Source organism: Physeter macrocephalus, chromosome 16 (assembly GCF_002837175.3).
Source record: "Physeter macrocephalus isolate SW-GA chromosome 16, ASM283717v5, whole genome shotgun sequence".
NCBI classification, from domain to species: domain Eukaryota; kingdom Metazoa; phylum Chordata; class Mammalia; order Artiodactyla; family Physeteridae; genus Physeter; species Physeter macrocephalus.
Genome location: NC_041229.1, coordinates 15095549 through 15115994, shown reverse-complemented (window position 1 = coordinate 15115994; position 20446 = coordinate 15095549). Strand labels below are relative to the sequence as shown.

The 20446-nt window shown below is 44.2% G+C and overlaps 1 protein-coding gene across 1 annotated transcript in view; it reads left to right on the top strand.

Moving 5' to 3' along the window:
- Positions 1-5535: 5535 nt before the first annotated feature.
- Positions 5536-20446, top strand: part of CEP164 (centrosomal protein 164) — a 73448-nt gene continuing 58537 nt past the window's right edge. Inside the window, 4 exon segments of the mRNA XM_055091513.1 lie at positions 5536-5624; positions 9075-9197; positions 12614-12716; positions 15937-16048. Of these exon segments, the coding sequence (XP_054947488.1) occupies positions 12635-12716; positions 15937-16048 (194 nt within the window). The 5' untranslated portion in view covers positions 5536-5624; positions 9075-9197; positions 12614-12634.

The following is a 20446-nucleotide window of genomic DNA, read 5'->3' as shown; positions in this document are numbered from 1 at the left end:
ATTCCTTTTTATAGCCATGTAGTATTCATATATATATGTATACAACATCTTCTTCATCCATTCATCTATAAGTGGACATTTATGTTGCTTCCCTGTCTTGGCTATTGTAAATAGTGCTACTATGAACATTGGGGTGCACGTATCTCTTTGAATTACAGTTTTCTCCAAATATATGCTCAGGAGTGGGATTGCTGGATCATATAGTAGTTCTATTTTTAGTTTTTGAAAGAACCTCTGTACTGTTCTCAATAGTGGCTGCACCATTTTACATTCCTACCAACAGCGTAGGAGGGTTCTCTTTTCTCCACACACTCTCCAGCATTTACTGTTTGTAGACTTTTTAATGATGGCCATTCTGATTGGTGTGAGGTGATACCTCATTGCAGTCTTTATTTGCATTTCTGTGATTATTAGCGATGTTGAGCATCTTTTCAAGTGCCTATTGGCCATCTGTATGTCTTCTTTGGAGAAATGCCTATTTAGATCATCTGTCCATTTTTTGATTGGGTTGTGGATGACTCTTTCCTTGAAATACTTTTTTCACTTGGCTTCTGGAAGCTTCCCTCTCAGTTCTCCTATTCCCCTTGGTTGTTTCTTCTAGCTCCCATTGTTGACTCTTCTCATCTCTCCACTGGGGTTCACTGGGGTTTGATTCTTAGATCCCTTCTCTTCTGTATCAACACTCATTCTCAAGGTGATATCATCCACTCTTATGGCTTTAAATATCTGTATGTTGGTGATGTTCAAATGTTCTTTCCCCTGAACTTAAGATTCTATTCAACTGCTACTGGACGTCCTCACTTGCAGTTAATAAACATCTCAAATTTAATACATCCTAAGTTGGACTCTTGATACCAGCTCCTCCAAACCTGATCTTTCTGTACATTTCCTGATCTCATTTAATGTCAACTTCTTCTTCCAGTTGCTTAAGCAACTTGGAGTCAACCCCCTTCCCAAGTGACTTTTCTCTTTTTCTCATACATATTCGATCCATCAATCAATACTGTTAATTATACCTTCAAAATGTATAAATAATCTGATTATTCCTCTCCCAAGGCCAACTCCTCCAGGTGGCCTTGATCTGTTTCCTGGGTAAATATAATACGTTACTTTTGGTGTCTCTGATTCAGCACTTGCCTCCCTCCTATGGTCTGTTCTGAACATAGCAGCTAAGTCAGATTGGGTAATGTCACACTTGAACCCTAAACTCTACAGTGGTTTCCCACCATCCTCCTTACAATGGCCAACAGCCCTGCGTGATCTGGCCACCATTATTTTCTTCAGACCTAACTTATCCTTCTCTTTTCAGGCCTCATTCATTAATCACACTGTCCTCCTTGGTGTTCTTCACACTCAACATGTGCTTCCAACACAGAGTTTTATTGTTCCCTTACTTGGAGCACTTTCCCCCAAATACCCACATGTCTCCCTCCATAACCTCCCTCAGGTCTTTGCTAAAATGTCAGTTTCTCAGGAAGGCTTTCCCTGACCACCATATTTAAAATTATACTCCTCCAAGCACTATCATCCATCCCTGATCAATTTTTCTTAATAATATTTATAGCCATCTGACTTACTATATATTTTATTTATTTATTTATTGACTTTTCTCCCCTCTAGAATGTAAGTACAACGAGGGCTTGGCTTTTGTTTACTGTTTTATCTCTAGCACCATGGAGAATATCTGATACATAGCAGGCACTCAGTAAATAACACCTGAGTATCTCAAAGTCAGACAACTCTGGTTTCTGTCCCCCAGCTCCTCTACTTACCAGATATAGAAATAAGAAATATTGAGAACAATAGGAACACCTCTGTGTTATTGACCAGAAACAGTAACATACTCTTTTTCTCTACAAGGACCAAGTTGTTCAATACTGAAGAAATATCAGTGACATTCATACTCATGAAATTAAATTTAATAAAAATATATTTAGATGCTAGATGCTTTTTGATACATTTGAGAGAATGAATTGAGACCTTTTGCTTTTTAAGTCAAGTGGACTTCCAACCCCTTTTAAGAATTAAGTTAAAAAGGTCTCATTTTCGGAGGGTGACGCAAGAGGGAAGAGATATGGGAACATATGTATATGTATAACTGATTCACTTGGTTGTAAAGGATAAACTAACACACTATTGTAAAACAATACTACAATAAAGATGTTAAAAAAAAAATAAATAAATAAAATAAAAAGTCATTAATAGTGAAAGAACACAATTAAAACAATATTTAGATAACATCATCAGAATTTTTTTTGCCTCTCACATTGGTAATATTTGGTGTTGGTGAAGGTGTTGGTTGGACTGTAAATTATTCCATTTTTAGAGAGAAATTTGGCAATGTCTATTTAAATGTAAAAAATGTAAACTCTGAACAGTGTCACTTCTAGGATCCTATCCAACAAAAATCCAACAGTATTTCAGCATTGTGTACAACATAAAAACCTTGGAAGCAAAAAAAAAGATTACCAATAGGGACATGAGACATTCAATCAATTGAGTCTTATGTAACCATTATAAAGAATGGAGTAACTTCTTATGAACTCACCTTGGAAGATGTTTATGACGTGTTCAATGAAAAAAGCACGGGGACTTCCTTGGTGGTCCAGTGGTTAAGACTGTGCTTGCACGGGTTCGATCCCTAAGATCCTGCATGCTGCACGAAAAAAAAAAAAAGAAAGCACATTGTAGAACAATATGTACATTATGATCTCATTTCTATAAAAATTAAAAAGTATGCACGTGTGCATATACATGTATGCATATAAATTTATATCTGCATAAGAATTAAAAAGCCTTCAGAACGGTGGGAACCCAAATGTAAACAGTGGTTTCCTCTGAAGTGTGAAATTCCTTCCTTCCTTCTTTTGCTCATTCATTCATTCAGCAAATGCGTTGAATGCCTAATACATGTTAAAGGCTGTTTTAGGCACTCTGGACACAACAATAAATAAACAGAATCTCTATCTTCATGTAGCTTACATTCTAATGCAGGGAAACAGACGACAAAGAAATAAAATACATAGTATTTCAGATGGTGATATGTGCAACGGGGAAAAATAAAGCAGAGAAGGAAGATGGAAGGGCAATTTGCAATATATATTTTTAAAAATAAACCTACCTATTTATTTATTTGTTTTTGGCTGTGTTGGGTCTTCGTTGCTGTGTGCGGGCTTTCTCTAGTTGCGGCCCACGTTCTTCTCACTGCGGTGGCTTCTCTTGCTGCGGAGCACAGGCTCTAGGTGCATGGGCTTCAGTAGTTGTGGCTCGTGGGCTCTAGAGCACAGGCTTAGTAATTGTGGCGCACGGGCTTAGTTGCTCAGCGGCATGTGGGATCTTTCCGGACCAGGGCTCAAATCTATGTCCCCTGCATTGGCAGGCAGATTCTTAACCACTGCACCACCAGGGAAGTCCTCCCAATTTGCAATTTTAAATAAGGTGAATTGAAGGTGTAGAAAGAACATTTCACACCTTTCGAAAAAAATGGTAGGATTGAGTGTTTGTCTTTCTTATTACGTGGATGGTTTTCTGTATTTTACAAGTAAACAGGATGAAAAGAGAAGAAAATGTTATAACAGTAAAATTTCTGACCTGTGGGTAGGGCATAATTGAGACTGATTTGGTTTTTTCCTCCCCCATCTTTAAAAAATCACCCCTAAATGCTCATTCCTGATGGCAAAAGATAATCTACAATGTGTGAAATTCTCAGTTTCTCTTCCTCACTCATTGGGTATATTACTGGCATATCAACTGGTGTGTCATTTTTGTTATTTTCCCCCAAAGACTTGCTTTCTTAATTATGTTTGCCTACGGGCATTTAAAAATTAGTTTGCATTTCTAAGTACAAGTCTATAGGGAAACCTGATAAAATGCAAATTGCTTATCTGTGAGGAGTAACCTCATTAATCCCATAGTAACCCTTATTTTATTAGCTCTCCCCATTAGAGAACAAGGGACCTAAGGAACAAAAGGTAAGAATTTTGATGAAAATTAATGTCAACCAGATTGATTGCAAGTTTTCAGACAGGGGGACAAAATCTGCAAATGGTTTTTTGAACCCTGATTTTGTGCAAGGTCTGTGGTGGATGAACTGGTGAGCTCTCGGTGTCCTTCCCAGTCTGCTCCCTTGGCTCCTCTGTGAGACTTTTCAGGTGTGTGGAGAGGAAAGGGGGAGCAATGATTTGTCATCTGCAGGCAGAAAAAAGGAAGTACAGGCAGAACTGCCCCAGAAACGACTTGACGTTAAACATGAGGAATACCTTCTGGATATCTGCTTTGGGATCCACAGGAACAGCAGTCTGAGTTCCTCATCCTGGGGTCAGGCCCTGCGTGGTGCTGGGACTAGTTTCAGGACTTAGCAGGAGCCAGATGCATTTCCACCATGGAGCCTGCCAGGAGCTGCTCCAGGAGCTCCATCCTCCTCACCAAACGACTAACTTTCTTCACTTTTCTGCTCCCCAGTTTTCCCATTAATTTAATGGCCAGAGCTGTCTTTGCCGCTCTTAACTTCTCCTGGAGGTTGAGGACGTGTAAGAGAAAGGAAGATCTGCCCTCGTGCAAACAAAACTAAAGCCTTTTTAATTATATTAATAGTAACTCTTCTGCCAGGCAGGGTTTGTGGAGGGGCTACACACTGTCATTTTTTCCTTCTTAAACAGACTATTGGAAAAGTTATGACAGGGCTTCCCTGGTGGCACAGTGGTTAAGAATCCAACTGCCAATGCAGGGAGCACGGCTTCGAGCCCTCGTTCGGGAAGATCCCACACGCCGCAGAGCAACTAAGCCCGTGCGCCACAACTACTGAGCCTGCGCTCTAGAGCCTGCGAGCCACAACTACTGAAGCCCATGCTCCTAGAGCCCGTGCTCCACAACAAGAGAAGCCACCGCAATGAGAAGCCCGCGCACCGCAAAAAAGAGTGGCCTCCCGCGCTCAGCAACTAGAGAAAACCTGCGTGCAGCAGCGAAGAACCAGTGCAGCCCAAAATTGAATAAATAAATAAATTTTAAAAAGAAATAGTTATGACAGATATTATTATACCCTTCTTGCCTGAGCCCTGCCCTCCGGTAAAAAAGATGGACAGTGGTCTCTTAACTCCTGATTTAGTCATAGCAAATGGGAGTCTTTCCTTTGTTTATTAAAGCCTCGGTGGGTTGATTATTGAGGATCAGCATATTTTTCACCTGATGTTAATCACGCTACTAAAAATGATGACCAAAAGATTGCCTTAGGTAAGTCACGTTACTGTCGATACTCTGAATGATCCTTTCCTACCCGGGAAGAAATTCCCCTCATAGCTAAATTCTGACTCTCTTTTAACCCCTTGCGGAGCCCCATCAACTATACTGGACTACCTCTCCCATCATGCAATGGGAAACGTGCACATCGCCTCCGTGATCCGACGGGAACTTTAACCAATCCGATGACAGGGCTCTCATTCGGCGACCTTTTGACTCTGGGTAGAGGCGGGACTCTCAGTTGCTAGGTTCTTACACTTTCCGGAAGTGGTTATTGGCCGCTGCAGGGCAACACCCCGGCGTCCCTGGAAGCTGGGAGCCCGGGTGGTGCTGGGGAAGCTGCGCAGAGCCGGGAGCTAGCGCCCAGGGCCTCCCGGGGCGGGGGACAGGTGAGAACCCCCTGGAGGGGGGGTTGGGTGGCTGGGAAGGGAGGGAAGCGGGAAGGTCGAGGCACACTCGTGTGCCACCGAGCGGGATGTGCATGAATGTGGGCAGGAACTGAAGGAAGAAGTGAAGATGGAGCGGCCAGATCAGTGCGCCTCTATCCAAAATCTGAGTGGCGGAAGGGCCTGGGCTGCAGTGCTGGCGGGGTAGTGAGAGCGGGCACTGGGCCACGAGTGTGAGCTGGCAGGGGCGCTCGTTTATTTGTCCTGTTCGGATTTAGTGTGTAAGGCCGGCCTTCTGAACCCTGCTTGAACATTTCTCTTGTGGGGAAGCTTCCCCCCATGTCCGAATTGGGGCTGGCCCAACCATTTGCTGTCTTTTGGCCAGCTGGGGAAGTTAGTAAGTTTTTGGTTTTCATTTTTTCCTTTCCTTGCATTGATTCAAAAATCTACCTTCTCCGTGTGGAACCGCCCTCCTCACTTGTCTTCCACGACTCCTCTCTCTCTGGGGTTTCCTAACCCAGCCCCCTTCATCAGCCTTTGCAAGCCCTTACTTTCTGTTCACTACACTCCATCTCTGAGCGACTTCACCCAGAGTTTCAGTTACCATCTATTTAACGGTTACTCCCCAAACTGTGGCTCCCGCCAGACCTCTTTTCTTGAGTCTTGAGCTCCGACTTGCTTACTAATCATCCCAACTGAGTGTCGCCCCATCCTTCCTGGTTCCCCAGATCTGTTCCTTCTTTGTGGTTCCTGTCTCAGTGAAGGACTTCACCCAGTCACTCAGTCAGCCATGTCTGCACTTGGAATTCATTCATCTATTATAATATATGCAGCAACATTTGTTGGCCATTCCCTATATCTAGGCAGTATGCTAGGTGGGGCTATCGGGCAAGGCATAGAAGTGAACTGATAATCACAATATACTGCTTTAAGTGCTCTGATTGTCCTGCCTCTCCTTACTTGCTGCAGACATCAAGTACTGTTGTTTTGCCTCGTAATACACCTGGAATCTGGCCCTTCCTTTCCATTCTCACAGCCACTGACTTAGTTCATAATTTCTTGCTTTTTTTTTTGGCCACCATGGGGATCTTAGTTCCCCAACCAGGGATCGAACCAGTGCCCACTTCATTGGAAGCACAGAGTTTTAACCACTGGACCGCCAGGGAAATCCCTAGTTCATAATTTCTTGCCTGTGTTTTCAGGATACCTTTCTAAATGCTCCCTCCGCGTCTTTTCTTGCCCTCCTCCAATTAGTTCTTACACAGCTGTCAGAATTGTCTTTCTAAACTACAGATCTGATCAGGCCAGTCTCCTTTGTGAATCTTGTGATGGTTCCTCATCACGTCAGGATACAGCCTCAGTCCTCCCAAGCCTTTTATTATGTGCTCCTTGCCTTCCATTGTAGATCTCTCTCTTGCCATTGTCCCTTGTGCGCTGGTCACGTCAGAGTGGTTAAGAGCTCAAGGCTTTGGAGTCAGATAGATGTGGGTGCATGCATGTTCTGCTGTGCCATTTGCTAGCTGTGAAACCTTGGGCAAGTTTAAAAAACTTTTTGAAAACTTGCTGAGCCTGTTTTCTCTTTTGAAAAATGGGGATAATAATTTCTACTTAGCAGAGAGGATGAGGTGTGATGATGTATATATAGCATTAGTACAGTTCTTGGAACACAGGAAGTGTTTAGTGAATATAAGCTTTTGTTGTCATCATTAATTCTCTGCACCTACCGTATACTCTCTTCTGCCTCTTTGCCTTTGTGTAGCTGTGTCGTCTGCCTTAAATAACCTTACTCCCTTATCCTGGTGAGCTCCTGCTTATCCTTCAAGAACCATCTCCATGGTCCTCTACTCTGCAATGCTTTTCCTGGTCTTCCAAAGTAGGGTTAATTGCCCTTGCCTTTGTGTCCTGTCGTATTTTCTGATACTTAATGCACTTAACACACTATATAATCATGTATTTACATATTTGACTTCACAACTAGGTTGAGCTGGAGCGTTATCAGGTTTGTGGCCGTGACAGCACATGCCTGACCCATGGTAGGTGTTCAGTAAATGGTTATTGGATGTCTGAATGACCTTAACTTATATTCCCTGGTACTAGCTTTGTCCTCTAGAACAATGTAGACTAAGCCCTTTAAATAAGTGAATGGTAATAATAACAACTAACATTTATTGAGGTCTTACTGTGGTTTGAGTATTTTACATGTATTGAGTCAGTTAATCCTCACAACCCTTTTAGATAGACATTGTTATTATCCCCATTTTATAGATGAGGAAACTGAGGCAACTTGCGCAGCTGGTAAGTGGCAGAGCTGGGATTCAAAGCCAAGAATGTTCTCAAACCTGTGCTCATTACCACTGCATAATCAACTCTAATGTCATCCACGTTCTCCTCGATGCCTTCTCCAGTAAATCTTTTCTTTTCTGGTGGTGAACTTTCTTTATAATTGTTCAAGCAGGGTGGAAGAAATAAATATGCAGGGAACCCTAAGTAGGCATATATATGTGTGTATGCTCTGTGAGTATGCAGGTGTGCCAAACTTTTTGGCTATGCCTGTCAAATTAGACCACATTCACAGTAAGGTAACCATAATGTCGAGAGACTGGGAACCAGTGGCATGTATTGAAGGGAACGGAGCTGGGAAAACCTGGCCTGGAGTCGTGGTGCCTTGGGTGCCCGTCGTGGGTCCAGAGGGTGGAATAGGGCAAATGGGAGGAAGTTTCTTAGACATAGATTTTTGGCTTACTAAGAGAAAGACCTTTTCATAGTTAAGGATGATCTAACTGTGGAATTGGCAGTAACGTCAGTAATATTGCTAAATTTATTTAACGTGTTTTGTGTACCAGGAACTGTGCTAGGCACTGAACAGGTATATATTATCTCATTTCATCTTCAAACAACCTTTTGATGTAGATTATCATGATTGTTTGAATTACGCACATGAGGTTATTGAGGCTTAGAGAGGTGAAGTACCTTGCCTAAGTTCATACAGCTGGTAAATGAGAACGATGGGATTTAATTCATGTGTTTCTGGCCTCCAAACTGTTGCTTCAGCCACTATGCTGTCTGGCACTTAAAGCATAGAGAGGAAAAATTTGGCAAGGGAAGGGCAGTTGGACCTCTTGGAGCTCTTACGGGCTTTTTTTTGCTTTTGAAATTCTTTGGTTGTGTAATAGTGATTTAGAGCAGTGACCAAGCTCCTACGTTTACTTAGCTTATTTTAGGCTTGATTGGTAGATGCAGAAGGAGGCAGAGGCATGACCCTCAGAAGCCTGTGGCTTAACAGGAGAGGCGGAACACATTCCCATAAAAAAGGTAATACTGAGAAAAATATGCCTATGAACAAAGGAAAACTGTGTCCTTTGTGCCGAGGTAGTTATAAGTAGACAGGAGAGACCGAGGTTGGCCAGGGAGGGCTTCCTGGAGAAGGTGTATGAGCCTTTCCTTTTTTGCTAGATTCTGGGATTGGCAGGAGATGGATGAGGACAGTTGGGTGATCCTTCCCCACAACTCCGTGGCTCACAGTGAGGGTCAGGCCTGGTGGCAAGCACACCTCATCAGGTTTCATCTGATCTGTCGGTAAGTGCTGCACGGAGTACCACGTTCACGGTTCTGAAGCCATGTCTAGGGTGCCAAGATAGACAGTGATGTCCCTCACGGTCTCAGGCTTAGAGGGAAATGTTAGGACATGTGCCGTGTGTCTCCTGAAGCTGATCTCAGGGCTGCTTTCTTAGATGTCTCATCTTACCCCCGCTTACCCAGGTTATCATCACCTCTCATCTAGATTGGCTCGTGGTTTCCTACCTAATCTCTCTGCAGCCACTCTGATTTTCTTCTTTTCCAATCTGGCCTCCATTCCTGTTTGTATTTCCAGTGGCTGCCTGAGTAATCTTTTCAAAATATGTATTTGGAAAAACGCTTTCCTGATTTCCAACTCTCTTATTATAAAAGCCAAGTTCTCCACATGGCCCGGCTTCCACCCACCTGCTCAGCATCATCTCCGACTATGCTTCTTCTTGCTTAGTGTTCTTTCCTGTTGAAGGGCCTTTGCACATGCTGCTGCTTTTGTTAGAACATCTTTTCCTCCTCTTTTTGTCTGGTGAATACCTCCTCATTCTTCACTTCTCAGCACAGGCTTCATCTAAGTCAGGCTCTTTTCCTTCAGAGCTCTTAACCTCATTTAAAATTATACACTTATCTGTGACTGATTGGTTTGTCTCCCTGCCTCACTAGACCAGCTCCTGGGATGTAGCAGCTGAATCTGTTTTTAATCACCATTGTGTCTCTAGCGCCCAGCAGCAAATAAATACTTCTCGAATGAGTAAATGATCTCTAGGAGCCATTGAACAAATGTGGTTTCTCTTCCACCACCTTCCTTATTCCTGCACTTCCTGCCCTTTTGGCCCTGTCCTTGCCTATATCTTTCCTGAAGCCAGGCAAGGCAAGGCAAGAAGGTAGACTATAGCCCACCTGTATTTTAATTTTTTTCTGGCAGAAGATTTGTTTGCCATTTGAGTAATCCAGGAATTTAGATTTTCCACATTCTTCCTGACCTTTAAATAGTTAAACATAGACGGTTTAGTAAATAGCTAATTAGGCATTTTGCCGGGAGGACAGAGATTTTACCTGCCCCCTGCTTTCTGGAGATGGGATGTATCTAGGGATAGGTAACATTTTTCAAATGCAGAATTTCTCGAATTCTCTGAGATGGTTGGTACAATGCCTTGTATAGATCACTGCCTGTTGAATTGAATAACGTACAGCCTGATGTTCAGGCCACTGCGATTCCTACCTCCCCAGAGATATTTTCCCTTTTTCTTTCCCTCTTCTCCCTAACTCAGAGGAGTAAAGATTCCGAGGGCTCCTTAAACCTCCAGGCTGTGGGCCACATCTCCTGCGCTGGTTCTTGGTCCTTTTCTGCTCTGCTTTTTCCACGTCTGGCCCTACTCATCTCTGACTGTGTGTGTGGAGGCTCAAGCATTATGTCCGCAGGTGTTGTAGGTTCTTAGGGGAGGGAGAAGATTCCCACTTAGGCTTAAGTACTGCAGGGAAGAGTGCTTCTTTAGCCTTTCTTCCTGGGGCACAAAGTTGCTGCTTGGAGGTGTCGTGGTGGGAATGAGAGGGGGCAGAGCCTGGCTCCCTTGGGTCCAGTGACTGACAAAGGGAACCATCTTTTGTGAGCCCTAAGGCAAGACACCTCCCTTGCCCATCTGTCAGCTGCCAGAGTGCAGAGAGGGCCATGGGAATGGTCCCTCAGAGATCCTTTGTGTGTATCAGGGGCCTCTCTCCAGGGATCTTGGAACAGATTCAGAGTCACCAGATCTTTTGCCTTTTCTGAGCACTCATTACAGGCTGCATCCCAACCTTCTTCTTGACGACGAGGTCGTTTTTTTTTTTTTTGCCTTGCCCCAAGGCATGTGAGATCTTAGTTCCCGGACCAGGGATCGAACCCATGCCCCCTGTATTGGAAGTGTGGAGTCTTAACCACTGGACCGCCAGGGAAGTCCCGATGATGAGGTCTTTCTGCTCACTTCCTCTGCTATGAGGGCTGTGTCATGCTTGCTGCCCCAGGTGGAACTGTGACAGTGTCTGAAGAGGTGGCTACAGGAGAGGTCAGGACCTGCTCCTCCAGGCTCCCTTTGGTCACACCGGTGTGGCTGCCACCGCCCCGGTTAGGGAGGCATTCTGAAGGGCTGTCCGTGGCAGCCACTTTACAGGGTGACTTGTCCCTGTGTCATCGGGCTTCAGCGTGGGAGCTGCTGTAGGGGAGGGGTGCTGGGACCTGGGGTCCTGAGGTCATTGCAGGAGTAGGGATGCGAAGGAAGGAGCAATTCTAGAACTGCGCCAGCTTGTCAGTTGAAGGACACCGCCCCATCCCTGGAGCTAGGAATCTTGGATTCAGGTTGGATTCCTTTCCAGTCTGCACCCCCCCCCCCCCACCGCATCCTGGTCCTATTAAACCTAACATCACAGCATCCCTTGTGTCTGTCCCTTCTTCTCCATTCCCACTGCTTCTGCCCTAGTTTAAGCCCTCATCATCTTTCCCCGGGACTGCAGCCTCCTCAGTGGTTTTCCTGATGCCAGTCTCTCATTTCTCCAATCTGGCCAGGCCACTCCTGCCAAAGTTCTCATCCTAAAGAAAGGCCACTCTGTGTCACTTTCTTCCACCAAAGCCTGCAGTGGCTCCTCTCTGCTGCAGGGCAGAGTTGAGGCCCTTCAGCATCATCCACCGAGATCACCATGACCAGACACAGGCCTGGCTTCCACGCCGGCCCCTGCCATGCACGCTGGCATCGGCTCCCCAGACCACCTTGCCTGACATGCCGTTCCCTCTGCCTGGGATTCCTCTCTCCGCTGTCAGAACTCTTGTCAGCCTTCGGTACCCAGCTCCTTGACAAAGCCTTCCTTCATCCCCGCAGTGGGAGTATGTTACTTCTGTGTTAGTACTCCCAGAGCAGGATGTGTTTTTTCCCTTCCGCCTTCTACTACTGTTGAAGCTGTGTACGCTGCCTTGCTAGACTGTAAGCTCCCTGAGGGCATTGTTCAAGGTAAACAGGGACATGTAAACAGGGCTCTGTGTTGGGACAGCGTGACTGCACCTGGGGTACATTGGTATATGGGGGTGTGTGTGCTGCTAGTTATTTTGGTGTCTCGCTAGGGTTTTCCAGCAGGGGTCCTAGACTGTTAGTTCTTACTCCTATTTGGGGGGGTAGTGTATGAAGTCAAACCTTTGAGACATCTGGGTTTCCAGATCATTTATGGTCCACAGAGTATTCAGCAGGGCTTTGGGAGGAGATGTGTCTAAGAACTTCCCAGGGTGCAGAGGCTATAAGGCCTGAGTTCTGAGCCATTGGTCCCACCCTCCACTCTCCCTGGCTCAGTTGGCCTGCAGGGGCTGGTCTGGCCCAGGTGCTCCATGACCCAGCTCCAACTTTTCCCCTTCTAAGCTGAGGCACTGATTTTCTCTTTGGGTGGGTGGGGTCTCTGGGATCTAGGTGTTCGAGCCCAAACCAATCATGGCCGGAAGACCCATCCGCATAGGAGACCAGCTGGTTCTGGAGGAAGATTATGATGAGACCTACATCCCCAGTGAGCAAGGTAAGAGGCCTGGGTGTATTGTAATAGTTCTTTGAGGGCAGTTTTTATGATTTATTGTTGTTCTTCTAATGCAAAGTATGGTACATGCACAGGGTTGCTCAGTGTATTTGGGTTAGATCAGGGGTTGGCAAACTGTAGCCCACGGGCGTAACTTGGCCTGTTGCTTGCTTTTGTAGCTAAAGTTTTATTAGATAACAGCCATGCTTATTTATGTCTTGTTTATGGCTTCTTTCATGCTATAGGAGCAGTAGTATTGAGTAGTTGTGACAGAGACCATACAACCCACAAAACCTAAAATATTTACTGTCTGGCTCTTTACAGAAAAAGTTTGGTGACCTTGGGTCAGATCAATGATTAACTTTAAATGAAAATATAGTAGTGGATATCACGAAATACAGTATATCCTGAGGCCAGGGGAAACCCAATTTCTTAAGAACAAACTAAAGCTGTGTGTTTTTTTTTTTTAAAAACAACAATAATAACATTATTAATAATAACAAAATTTATTGAGTGCTACTGTGCCAGTCTCTCTACTAAGAGCTTTTCATGTATTTCCTTTTCAACCCTCACAGCAACTCTGTAAGTTAGATACTGTTATTATCCCCATTTTACAGATGAGGAAACCAAGGCACAGAAAGGTTAAGTAACTTCCTTGTAGTCACACAGTTTACTAATCGGGGCAGCTAGGACCCACACCTAGGTATTCTAGCTCCAGGGCCTACACTTTGAAGCACCATGCTATTTTGGGAGGGTGAAGATTTCTTTGAATTTCTCATGAGTTGCGGACCTGGACACACAAATTTTGCTTATAGTTCAGATGGTTTGCGAGCCAGTTTTGGGGAAGAACTCTTGCGTCTGTAGGAGTCCGTGGATCCCACATTAGGCTAGGATAGGATTTGTTATAGCATAGGATTTTTGTTTGTTTGCCATGTAGAAGTTTTTTTTTTTTTTTTTTTTTTTTTTTTTTTTTGTGGCATGCGGGCCTCCCTCTGCCGTGGCCTCTCCCGTTGCGGAGCACAGGCTCCCGACGCGCAGGCTCAGCGGCCATGGCTCACGGGCCCAGCCGCTCCGCGGCACGTGGGATCCTCCCAGACCGGGGCGCGAACCCGGTTCCCCTGCATCGGCAGGCGGATGCGCAACCACTGCGCCACCAGGGAAGCCCGCCATGTAGAAATTTTTAATCTCTGTGTTAAATTTAGCAGTCTGTTCTCACATGGCCCCTGAATTTTGTATCATAGTTAGAAAAGCTTCCCTGCTCTCACGTTGTCCTCACGTTTGTCCCCACACTGTTCGTGGCATAGCTCATCTTTCACCCACTGGTTGAGTGCCACCTATGTGTTTTGGGGTCGACTTTTTCTTCTGTTCCATGGGGCTGTCTGTTCATACGCCAGAACTGTGCTCCTAACTACTGAGGCTCAGTAATAAATTCTAGTATCTAGTAAGGCTGAAATACCCTCATTCCTCTTCTTTTTTCAAAGTTTTCCTGGTTATCTTATCTGCTTTCTCTCCCCGTGAACTTTAGAATCACCCTGTCTTTTTCTGGGGAGGGCTGTGTACTGGGGAACTGTTGGTATTTTAGAGGAAATTGTGTTAAATGTATGAATGAGCCTGGGGAGGATTGACATCTCTATGCAGTTAAGTTGTGCACCCAGGGCAACCTGGAGGTTCCTATCAAAGAACATCTATTCCTTTCCGTTTGTGTCTTTTTTATGTTCTTCAGGGGTGACTTAAAAGTTTTCTTCATTTTGGTTTTGCTCATTACTTGCTCAGTTTATTTCTTAAAGATTTTATTCTTTTTGGTTTGCTATTATAAACGAGGTCTGACTTTTTCTAAGGATATGTATAAAAAACTCTCTTCTGCTCAGTCATGCATAGACGTCCTAAGCTCGAGCCCGCATTGTCTCTTCCTGGACTTGAAGCAGCCTCCTAATCAGCCTCCTGCTTCTACTATTGCCCTTCTCCAGTCTGTGCTCCATTTAGCACCGGAGAGATCTTATAGTATAAAGCAGATCATATCAGGGCTCTGCTTTTCATAATCTTCCATATAATCTTGCACTATGCTCAGCATAACGCCCTTAGTGGGATGTGCAGGGCTGTGCATGACCCGGCCCTGCCGCCCAGCCAGGCTCACCCAGTGCCCCTCTCTCCCTCCCTCTGCTATAGCCACATGGCCTTTCTGACAGTCCCCAGACAGGCCAGGCTGCCACATGTCACAGGCCCTTTGAACCTGCTCTTCTGCCTGAGTCCTCTTTCCTCAGTGCTCTGCATAACTGGCTCCTTTGTTTCCTACAAGATTTAGTTAATTGTCCCATTCCGAGAGGTTTTCTGACCACCCTTTGTTAAAGACTGCCCCTCCACCTTGACAAACTGTGTCTCATACCTCACTCATTTCCTTCATTACATTTATCAGAAGCCTTAATTCCTTGCATATTTATCTGTTGATGTCATTACTGGCTGTTTCTTCTACCAGCATGTAAGCTCCATAAGGACAGAGGGCATTTCTCTCTTAGTCATGGCACATGGTGACTGGCACATAGGAGGCACTCAAAAAATACGTGTGAAATTAATGAACACGTTAGTCCTTGGCTAACCAAATTTCGACCGGTCCTTTTTGCCTTTCCTAGTCCCCAGGTATGTCATCTTCTGAAGTCCTCCACTGAGATGACCCATAAAGGATATGATAAAGGGTAGAGGTGAACAGCCAGATGAAGAGATACATAGGGCAAGGTCCGAGAGGGTCCCAAGTGCAGGAGCTTCTGTCCCAGTGGAGCTGGGATGTGCCACCCTCCTTGCACGTGGAAGTGCCAGAAGCTCTCTGAACCCCAGAGTTTAGGGATTTTTATGGAGGCTTCGTCATGTATGTATGATCACTTATTAACTCATTTTCCAGCCCCTCTCCAGAGAATGAGGGGAGAGGCTGAAAGTTCCAAGCTTCTAATCATGGCTTGGTCTTTCTGGTGACCAGGCCCCATCCAGGAGCCCACCCAGAGTCACCTCATTGGGACAAAAGACTCTCCTGTCACTCAGGAAATTCCAAGGGCTTTAGGAACTCTGTGTCAGGAACTGGGACCAAAGACCAAACTTTAATAGGAATGGGGGCAGAGACCAATATATAGCTCTCTTATTATCTCCCAAGACTGACTGATTCTTCCTTCTTTGTATCCACCCTCCTCCCACCCCCACCTCTCTTACCTTCCCACCCTCCTACCCCTCCTTGCAGAAATTCTTGAATTTGCCAGAGAGATTGGTATTGATCCCGTAGAAGAACCAGAGCTGATGTGGCTGGCACGGGAGGGCATTGTGGCCCCACTGCCTGTGGAGTGGAAACCATGGTGAGTCAGCACGGGCGCCGCCTTCTGGCTTGGCCTTTGAGGCGGAGAGGGCCTGACACCGGAGATCAGCTTTAACCGGCCACCTTTCGAAGCCTGTCCTGCAATGGGCCATCCCTCTGCTGGGCCGCCTGATGCTTTGGGCCTGAGCCCAGGCCGCCTTGATGGTCCCTGGAGGGGTTCAGCAGGGATACCCAGGGTCCCAGGTTCTAAGCTGCCGCCCTGCGTCAGCATCCGTTTTGGACACACGGAGGAGGTGTCATTGTTACCCTTTGCGGACTGAGATGGAGAGTGACAATACTCGGACCTCCTCAGCGTGTCCAAAGTGGACGCTGGTGCTGGAGAGGTTTGAGTGAGGCTACACAGACTGGCAGCGGTTTCCGTCTCCTTTGGCAGCCCAGCCCTGAATTTGTGCAACTTGTGCATGAGTGGGTTCCTATTTCCAGTATCAGTTTGCGTTCTTTGAACTGTGAGGAGCAGACACTCGCTCAGCTTATCTCAGGGGATCAGAGGTTGATGGTGAGGAAACAGACTGGCCGAGGCGGGGCAGCCGCTGCCCTCCCCCAGACCCTCCCCACGCCAGGACCGCCACTCCTGGGGACGCTGCTGTGTCCTCATCACATGCACGGAGCTCTCTCCACGTTGCCTCCTTACAGCCAGTGCCCCGAGTTTACTTCTTACCGTAGCGTGGGATTTCCTGTTTCTCCCAAACTAGCCCCCAGATATCTTGGGGCCGGGGGTCGTCTTTTCTGCTGGGATTGTGCAATTTTGTGTACAAGTTATAATTATCCTGTTCTTCCCTGAACCACTTAATGCGTTGGCCATACTTCAAAATGACTGCAATCATAGCTTTACTTATCCCCGCCGCAGAGTCCTAATCCTCCCAGCTTCTCCTCGCATGACGGGCTCCCTGTTCTCTGGATCTTTCTCGCCACCTTTCCTTGGACCTTCTCCAGGTCATGACATCTTTCTTGTACTAAAGCCATCAGCACTGCACACAGTATTCCAGGTGCTGGGGACTCACCGTTGTGTTTATAGGAAAAGTTTGTAGGATACTGGTTTCTGTTTGGTTTCCAATATCCACCCTGATAGCCACATTTGCCTTATCATTAATCTTTTTATTCTTTTTTCTTTATGTTTTAAAATCTGTATATATCTGTGCTGTTCTGCTTTTGGATACATTTTCTAATTAAAAACCACATGAGAAATGTAATCAGAATAATACCTTAATGTGCACATAATAAATAAATGGCTGCAGTGATGTAAAAAGGAAAAAGGGTGATGGAAGGAAGGAACTGTCATCGGCTGTGGCCCAGCTGTGTGCCAGGGTCATGACAGCGGCCCTCAGGTACCTGCTGGTGGTAGTTAACACTGCCTCATCCCGTAAGGAGAGCATGAACTATTTCTCACTTTTTAAAGTAAGTCATTGAAAGTTATGTATATGTGTCATCTTTCATCCTTACTCCCAGTCCCATGAGTAATTGCTGTTAGTTGGGGAATTCCTTCGAAGTCTGGATTCTCTGTTCTCTTCCATTAATATGTTTGTCTACCTTTACACCAATACCGTACTGTCTTTTTTTTTTTGCAGGTAGAAAAAAATCACAAATTTTTACATACATACTAGACATATATAAAAATACAGGCAGATACAAACAGAGGTCTTACAGCTTTGCTTTTAAATTTTAGCCATGAGACAGGAATGATAATGCAAAACTCACTAGTTTATAGAGAACAGTTGGATACAAATTGTGTTTCTGGTGAATGGTATTAGTTAAGGTGAATTGCTCAGATGGCTTAAACTTTTTACTAATATCTCCTTAAGAGATTTTAAGGTTTTTCATAGGTCAAGTTTTTAAAATACGCTTTCCTTTTTTTTTGTTTCCTACTTCTTTTTTTTTGTCTTTATACTTTTAATTGGTAGTTTTTGAATAACATAATTTAAGTTTTAATGATGTCCAGTTTATCGACTTTTCAAATATGATTAATGCTTTGTGTCCTGTTTAAGAAATGTTTGCCTATTCCAAAGTCATGAAGATACTCTGTCTGGTTTTTTTTTTTTCCCCACAACTCCCCCCCACACTGTATTTTATTTTATTTTATTTTATTATTATTTTTTTTTTGCGGTACGCGGGCCTCTCACTGTTGTGGCCTCTCCCGTTGTGGAGCACAGGCTCCGGACGCGCAGGCTCAGCGGCCATGGCTTACGGGCCTAGCTGCTCCACGGCATGTGGGATCTTCCCGGACCGGGGCACGAACCCATGTCCCCTGCATCGGCAAGGCGGACTCTCAACCACTGCGCCACCAGGCAAGCCCTGTATTTTATTTTTACAAGAGATAAATCAACTGACACCAAGCATTGTAAATGGATGACCACAACAAAAGCAACAATGATTGCAATTACCAAACACGAAACACACTCATACTATGTCATAATATTGACATTCAGTCCAGTAATCCTCCACTGTAACAGCTCCTTTACTTTGCAGTGAAAATGATTTGTATATTTTTTGCCTGAGTCCTTGTGGGATTTTTTTTTTTATTCAAACAGAAAGTCACAAAAATTATAATCATCCTCATCAGTTCACTCAGTCCCATGTAATTAATTTTTTTTCATCTTGATCTTTTGTTAGCACTTTTATGAATTCATCAGTTTTCCATTAGAGTTCTGAAAATGCTTATTCAGTTCAGCAGTATAGTTAGTTACCAGAAACCTGTACTTGTCAGAGTCTTTTCCATGAATTCGTTGAAGATGAAACCCTTTTATAGGAACATTTTTTGCGAAAGCATCAGAGTACACCCAGAACTGTCTGTAAATGACAAAAGACTTAAAAATGACCACGGTTCAATATTTGATGAAAGTTCATAATCAATTGACGAGGAAACTTAGTTATTTCTGAGATATACATTTTAAAGTAATAACTAGAATTATGACTTATAACATTATACCAGAACATATAAGATTTTTAGAAATTTCATGTAATGTCTGAAACATTTATATTAACATATTTCCATACAAATAACCCAAAGAAAGTTTAGTTTTAGTTGTTTCTTCTTGTTTGTTTTTTTTATACTGCTGGTTCTTATTAGTCATCAGTTTTATACACATCAGTGTATACATGTCAGTCCCAATCGCCCAATTCAGCACACCACCATCCCCACACCACCGTGGTTTTCCCTACTTGGTGTCCATACGTTTGTTCTCTACATTTGTGTCTCAACTTCTGCCCTGCAAACCGGTTCATCTGTACCATTTTTCTAGGTTCCACCTACATGCGTTAATATACGATATTTGTTTTTCTCTTTCTGACTTACTTCACTCTGTATGACAGTCTCTAGATCCATCCACGTCTCGATAAATGACTCAATTTCGTTCCTTTTTATGGCTGAGTAATATTCCATTGTGTATATGTACCACAACTTCTTTATCCATTCGTCTGTCGATGGGCATTTAGGTTGCTTCCATGACCTGGGTATTGTAAACAGTGCTGCAATGAACATTGGGGTGCATGTGTCTTTTTCAATTATGGTTTTCTCTGGGTATATGCCCAGTAGTGGGATTGCTGGGTCATATGGTAGTTCTATTTTTAGTTTTTTAAGGAACCTCCATACTGTTCTCCATAGTGGCTGTATCCTTCTACCCATTTTTGGATTGGGTTGTTTGTTTCTTTAATATGGAGCTGCATGAGCTGTTTATATCTTTTGGAGATTAATCCCTTGTCCATTGATTCGTTTGCAAATATTTTCTCCCATTCTGAGGGTTGTCTTTTCATCTTGTTTATGGTTTCCTTTGCTGTGCAAAAGCTTTGAAGTTTCATTAGGTCCCATTTATTTTTGTTTTTATTTCCATTACTCTACAAGGTGGATCAAAACAGATCTTGCTGTGATTGATGTCAAAGAGTGTTTTTCCTGTTTTCCTCTAAGAGTTTTATAGTGTCCAGTCTTACATTTAGGTCTCTAATCCATTTTGAGTTTATTTTTGTGTATGGTGTTAGGGAGTGTTCTAATTTCATTCTTTTACATGTAGCTGTCCAGTTTTCCCAGCACCATTTATGGAAGAGACTGTCTTTTCTCCATTGTATATCTTTGCCTCCTTTGTCAGAGATTAGTTGACCATAGGTGCATGGGTTTATCTCTGGGCTTTCTGTCTTGTTCCATTGGTCTGTGTTTCTGTTTTTGTGCCAGTACCATATTGTCTTGATTACTGTAGCTTGGTAGTATAGTCTGAAGTCAGGGAGTCTGATTTCTTCAGCTCTGTTTTTTTCCCTCAAGACTGCTTTGGCTATTCGGGGTCTTTTGTGTCTCCATACAAATTTTGAGATGATTTGTTCTAGTTCCATAAAAAATGCCATTGCTAATTTGATAGGGATTGCATTGAATCCGTAGATTGCTTTGAGTAGTATA